This window comes from Merops nubicus, unplaced genomic scaffold (genome assembly GCF_000691845.1).
Source record: "Merops nubicus isolate BGI_N331 unplaced genomic scaffold, ASM69184v1 scaffold34372, whole genome shotgun sequence".
NCBI lineage: Eukaryota > Metazoa > Chordata > Aves > Coraciiformes > Meropidae > Merops > Merops nubicus.
The window spans coordinates 3,996-10,370 of record NW_008596141.1 but is presented as its reverse complement, the minus strand read 5'-3'; the positions used below and the strand labels follow the sequence as shown (position 1 = coordinate 10,370).

The following is a 6,375-nucleotide window of genomic DNA, read 5'->3' as shown; positions in this document are numbered from 1 at the left end:
GGACTGAATCAGTAGTATCTAGAACTGAAACCTTACTGAAAAAAAAAATCACCAGAACACATCAAGTTTTATAAAGCGTGCCAGCAGAAATATCACTACCCAAGACATGGCACTACTGGAAAGAAAAAGAGCAGTCTGATAGTGAGATAAGCCATTCCTGAATTATTTACTCATTTCTCCTACTCCTTACAGGAAGTGTTCTTGGGCAAGAATTTCAGTATAAGGTTCAAGGGCAACAACTAATTAGGAACAGAAATATGCAGATATATATTCCACCAGTTTCTGCATCCTTTCCAATTTGCTGTCTTCAACTGAAGAAACTAGAAATGGTTGGAATCTCTCAGTTTTACCTCATAAATTGTGCTGCAGTACCAAAGGGTTTTGAATTTGAGCTACATCTAAACAGAAATAAACACAGCCAAGAAAAAAGCCCAAAAGCTCCAAAACAGCTCTCTGCCCTTTTATTGTGATGTGTACGTTGCTCAATGCCACAAAATCTTATTGCTTCAACTGCACAGGGTGACTTACTTGGTGAACTTCCATTCAAAACAGTCTCAGAAGAGCACATCTAGATGTATTCCCCATCTAATTTTTTAGGAGAAGTGTGGATTGCTATTACTGTATTACTGCAGGAAAAAAAAAAAAAAAAAAAATTGATTGCTGTAGTATTTCAAGAAATCACTGTGAATGCATTCATTCAGTGTATTCCCTATAGAATATCAACAGAGTATTTTATGTAGGTAGTTATTTGAAGACTTTGGCCACCCTCAGGTTTTTGAAACAGCTTAGTCTTGACTGCATGAATCTCCAAGAACAGTCCATGCCACAAGTGTACTGGCAGACCGAGCACCAAAGAAATCCAGGTTTCAGAAATCAAAAGCAGCGATTAACCTGAAGAATTATAAAGATTCACAGTTGTAGATGAATATGAAGAAACTTCTCACAGTAACCTAAAGATAAATAGAATAAGTATGGAATGTACATGGGCAGCCAAGGAAAATACCTCAGCAGTAAAAAACTTTAAAATAAACCACCAAAAATTAATGTATTTTTTCCACTTTTGTGACTGCCTGTAGCTTTGTGCTGGATTTGTCTGTGAAGGTGAGGATCAGGCACACTTTGCAGTGCTTGTCACTTGAGAAGGAGCCACAAATATTAATAAAAACACATGAAAACAACGCTCATCTTACACAGTTCCCTAATATTCCCAGTTTGCAGGCTGGCTCAGATTTTGTCAGGAACTACCATTCATGTCTCTACCATCTCTGAGAAGACTGACACTGAAATAAAACCCAAATGCACATGTAAAGCAACCTGTAGGGCCTCAGCCATTTGTGTAAATTTAATGGTTTAGATCTTAAACCTTCCCCTGCTTCCACCCCCAAAGATACAGGAAAGGCCTGGTGGGGGAGGAATCACTCTGCAATTTCTGTGTTAGAATTACAGTGCTCTTTCCAGTTACATGTTGATCTGGAGGTCAGAGAAGTTAAAAAAAGAAAAAGAAGGCAGCAAAAATAGTAATATAGCTTAATTCATTTCAACATCTTCATCAACACAGGTGCCAGATGCTCTTTCAGCTGTGGATCAATTTGAATGTTGCTCAGTTCTTTGATGTTGAGGATCATCTCATGGGCTTGGAAGAAAAGCTCTTTCCCCACAGCATCCTCCACCCGCCTGCGCCATTCCATCAGCCTTGGTCTGTCCTCAAAGATGTCACAACCAACTCCAACAGGCTGCAGAAAGGGAGAGAGAGCAACAGTGAGGCACTTGGCAGTCACTTCACCAAGAGAACAGGCACCAAAAGTGTACCTGCAGGTACAGGTGAGAAAAAAACCCAAATAGCTCATAGAGGAGCAGTAGGAAGGAGGGCAATCTCCCATCGGGTGTATCTATCTGGGGGACACAGAGGCTAGTCTGTATTTTAAAGACCAATTCCTGAATGCAATAGCAGCTGTTACAAGCAGCAGAGATGTCTGCCACTTACTGTGAGAGACTTTCAGCTCCAGCACTGAAGATGTGGTGGGCTGACAGTTCCAGGCACACCTGCACAGTCTGCACTGCAGATACGGAGTGCTAGATTAGGTAACAAACCCACAGCACAAGACACTACACCTTTAACTGAGCTGATGTCTTAGCTGACATCATCTAACCCCCTTCTGCTTTGTAACTGTGCCACTCTCTGGAACACAATGCTGTAGAGAAGCAGAATTGCTATTTTTCAGCCTCTGGGATACAGAACTGGGAGAAAGAAACACTTCTGGGCTGCAGGATCCAGGCCCTGATGGCCTGGCAGAGAACAAGCAGTTTGTAACAGACTTAATTTAATTGCCTCTGTCTGAGATTCAGTCTTGCATCTTTCAGACATGGCATGGCTAAGTACCACCTGAAGATTATTCTTGTGTGCTAAAAATATTCCTATATCATCTTATTTCATCAGAACAGTCTGCTATTGCTTCTCACTTTTATATATCACCCCCTTCTCTGGAGGCAATATAAATTATATTGTGCAGGTCATCATAAAGGATGAAGGAGAAGAAATATTGTTAGAGAAGAGAAACAAAAGAGATCTGTTGCAGCCAGCATTTTTTTTTTCCAAGACTGGTTTTCTGAACCCACTCCCATATTCTCCTCATTGTCTTAGGACAGTTCTGTTGAGATATGCCCTCACTCCTCTTTCTAGTGAAGTGTTACCACATGCTGCACCCCTCCCTGCCCAGCAGCATCTGTCTTCCCTCGTGCTGAGACTTCCTTACCACACTCCAGCACTCACTTGCATCAGTTCCACAATGGCCACAAGATCTGCCAGAGAGATCTCACTCCCAATGATAAAAGCCTTGTCCTGCAGAAACCTCTCCTCAAATTGCTTCAGGGATGTGGACAGTCCCTCCATAACCTCCTGGAGCTTCTCAGAGGGCAGTGGCTGCCCTGTGAAGAGGGGAATCAGCACCTGAGGAGAGAAGGGACTTTATAGTACTCTCGGCCATCTTCTCATGGATCTGGTGGCAATTTAAGTTACACTCCATGAACTACTCCTGATTGTCAGTGATCCTGCAGCAAAGCCACAGGAGGGAAAGATGCTTGGGCTTTCTGGATGGCTGCAGTTCCAAGCAGCTCATGGCCAGGGAACACACAAGCAATGCTAAGCAGCTGATGTCCCATCACAGTAACCTCCAGCTAACAGGCAGCAATGTGCAGAACAAAAGCAAGGATTCATCTCATTTTGTGCCTGGCAGTTGTGCCCTCCTACTCCACCCTGGTGGGTTACAAAAGAAAAACATGCAACAGTTCTATGGAAGAGAAGTCTCTGCCCTAGTCACCCTTGCTACATCCTCCATTTCAACAGCCTGCCAAGACAGGTCAGCAAGCTGCCTGCCCACCAGTCACACTGCTGCCCACCCTGTTGTGTAACAGGGTGCTGGAGGCAGGCAGGCAGGCAGCTGCCCGTCCTGCAGGGTGATGGAAAGGAGGACAAAATGGTGGCTGTGGCAGGGAATGTAGGAGGGACTGGAATGCATAAACACTGACTGTAGAGGCACAAAATTGTTTCCTCTGAGAGCAGCCAGCGAGGCTGGGAGTGGGTAAGTACCACTTTTACACCAGCCTTTCTGTGGCCTCCCAAGCATCATTCTTTAAACCACTAGAAATTTGTCCAGAGCAATCTGTACAAGTGCAGTCTTTGTCTCCATAGACTTGCTGGCACAGGGTGTAGTTGCCATTCTGTGAGACTTTTCAGATTTTTCACCATTCATAGAGGTGTACACACCATCAGAGCCCACAATGTTTCACAACTCTGCTGCCTCCACTTTCCACAGTTAAAGAAATAGAGTTTATTTAGAGAAACAAAATGAAAGATACAAATTTTGATCAGTGGGAGTGGACTGAGTTTCTACTTACTGCTAGTATAGTCAACAATTCAAGTTGGGATTGCTTAATCCAAGCCAGGATTTTTGCCAAATACATGTGGAATCTATTTCATAAGAAAATTCATGGCCAGTTCTCTTCCTAAGTGGTTCCAATTGTGCATGATAGAATCTCTGGGTACAATCTCTTGAAACAGCACCTTCTTCCTGTTCTGTATCTCAAGGCAGACTATCTTCTCCCATGTCTAGCCAATATGCCTTCTGTTACATGGTGGCTTTAAAAATTTCCCTATTTTCAATCATTCTGAGGACCTTTTCTGTATCTGGGTTACCTAACCATCACCAGCAATTAGCTGGATTTCTTTCCCTTGGAGCACTGCAAAAAAAGCTTCCAGAGACTGGAAGAAACTGCTTCTTGTGTGAATGTGACACATATTTGAATTGCTTCTCTGTGCTCTCCAGCCAAAAATTCAAATGCCAATAAATCAAAAAGCTAAAGGAGTCCTGATATGCTTTGTTAGACACAAACAAGGGCAAACTTTACACAGGAAGAGTTAAGTTATTACCTATTTACTGGCAACCCTGATTTGATCTGAAATTCCATACCACAGCTGTACTTGCAGGGCTATATTTGCAGCCAGGTCTCTCCAAGGACAGCTGCATTAAATGTCTGGTGAGTTGGCTGGAAATAGGTGTCCAGCAAAATCATCTGCCACCAAATGATTTTCTGCATTTTCGTTAATTTTGCCTAAATGTAAATTGATCTGACCACACTGAATAAAGAAATTCTGCCGTTCTCTGTCTGTCTCTCTTCTGTCTATTCCTGAGACCATTTCAGAGAAGTCCCTAAGCGTGCTGGAAGCAGAAGGCTCCTTCTGGATTTCCACCCTGCCGTGCTGCTGGGACTTGCTGTATGAAGAATGCAAGCTTTTCTGCTTCCAGCCACAAAACGCATGCTCACAAAAGCAGCAAAACTCCTGCCTACGTGCACACTCTGCACATCTGTGCAGTCAGAGGGAGGCCCTTGGAGGCAACATCCCATCTGTTACACACGCGTTCACAAATCCAGGGAATGGAAGTCTGTTTGGCTTTGAGACCTTCTGTACCAGACCTACTAAGGAAAAAATCAAAATGGCCAAAGCTGCTTTTGCCAGATCCTGAGCAATCAGGAAGAGCTCCCTCTCTGACAGCTCCTCTCAGCTAGGAACTGCCTAGCCTTGTTGTTCCAGCATGACAAACACTCTCCAAATTCGGGGTGTTCAGATGCTCAGTATCCTGGCAGGAAAACATCACCCTGCTCACGCTTTAATATTCAGTCCCCTTACCTTGATCCACATGGTCTTAGGAGCATTGGCCCGGATGTTGGCGTGGTGCCACGAGAGGTATTCATCCACCCGGGCCCGTTTCTGGATGTCCGAGGGGTACCAGTGGTCGGGAGTGTTGTACTTGCGGCTCAGGTACAGCAGAATGGCAGTGCTGCGTGGACACCAAGAGACAAGAAAGGGGTCAGGGAGTGATGATGGAGAATGCTTTTGCCTAAGCTCCCTCTCCTGCCCCTTCTGAACTTGCTGCTTCCACTAAAAAGCATTCAGATCGGGATTTCCGATGGAGTCTACAGCCCATATATCTGCATCTAATTCACACTGACATCAGAGATGGCACTTGATCACCTTAGTTCACAAGAAAACTCTAACTTGCTGGAAAATCACAGCATTGTTCTACGGTGCAGAGTACTGCCAGCCAGCACTGGGGTAAACAATGAACCTCCATGATCATCTACCAGCAATGTTAACCCTGCTGGTTCCTCTAATGTTCTGACCTATCTCTCAGAGACCTGTGCTGTGTCTACGTGCTTGTGTACTAAATAAAACTCTCTAATGGGTCATGTTGCCTTTTCATCAGATCTGTCTCTAGCCTGCAGCTTCCAGTGAAGTCAGTGGAAGTCCCAGCAAGAAGCGCCCACAGAATCTTTTTGTGTTTGTCCAGATGTTTATACTTGTGCCAACTGGCAGGAGAAGTCAGATGGAAAAACATCTTAGTCATCTGCAACAACTTCTGGGTTGTCATTACAAAAAGAGAGGCCACAGAAAATCCTGTGCTGACAAAATGGAAGAAAACACAGACTCTCCTATATGCCAATACTACTATATTTCAATTACTTCAGCCTTATGACACTATTAACAGGTCTCCATATTAATCTTACAATGTAAACCCTAAATTTTCTCTTTGTAGGTGTTCACTTGGCCTTTATGACTGATTAGAATAAACAGAATTTTTTTCTAGGGTAAAAGCTATCTTTTTCCTAGGGTAAAAGGGATTTTTACAATCGTTAAACATTTCCTGGAAATGTTTATAAACCCATTTTGAGGTAAGTGCATTCAGAGTAAGATCAAGAAGTTAAGTCAGCTGATTTGATTACATTCTGAAAGATAATTCAAACAGAAAATGGAAACAGAGCAAATGAGGTTATACTGTCAAAAATAACTAACATTTTCATAAATTCTGTGATCCTTAA

At 43.3% G+C, this 6,375-nt stretch overlaps 1 protein-coding gene across 1 annotated transcript in view; it reads right to left on the bottom strand.

The window, feature by feature from the left end:
• Positions 1 to 1,358: 1,358 nt before the first annotated feature.
• Positions 1,359 to 6,375, bottom strand: part of LOC103769127 (glutathione S-transferase theta-1) — a gene marked incomplete at its 5' end in the record, with an annotated part of 5,207 nt that continues 190 nt past the window's right edge. Inside the window, 3 exons of the mRNA XM_008936302.1 lie at positions 1,359 to 1,733; positions 2,771 to 2,947; positions 5,186 to 5,336. Of these exons, the coding sequence (XP_008934550.1) occupies positions 1,533 to 1,733; positions 2,771 to 2,947; positions 5,186 to 5,336 (529 nt within the window). The remainder of the gene's footprint in view (positions 1,734 to 2,770; positions 2,948 to 5,185; positions 5,337 to 6,375) is intronic.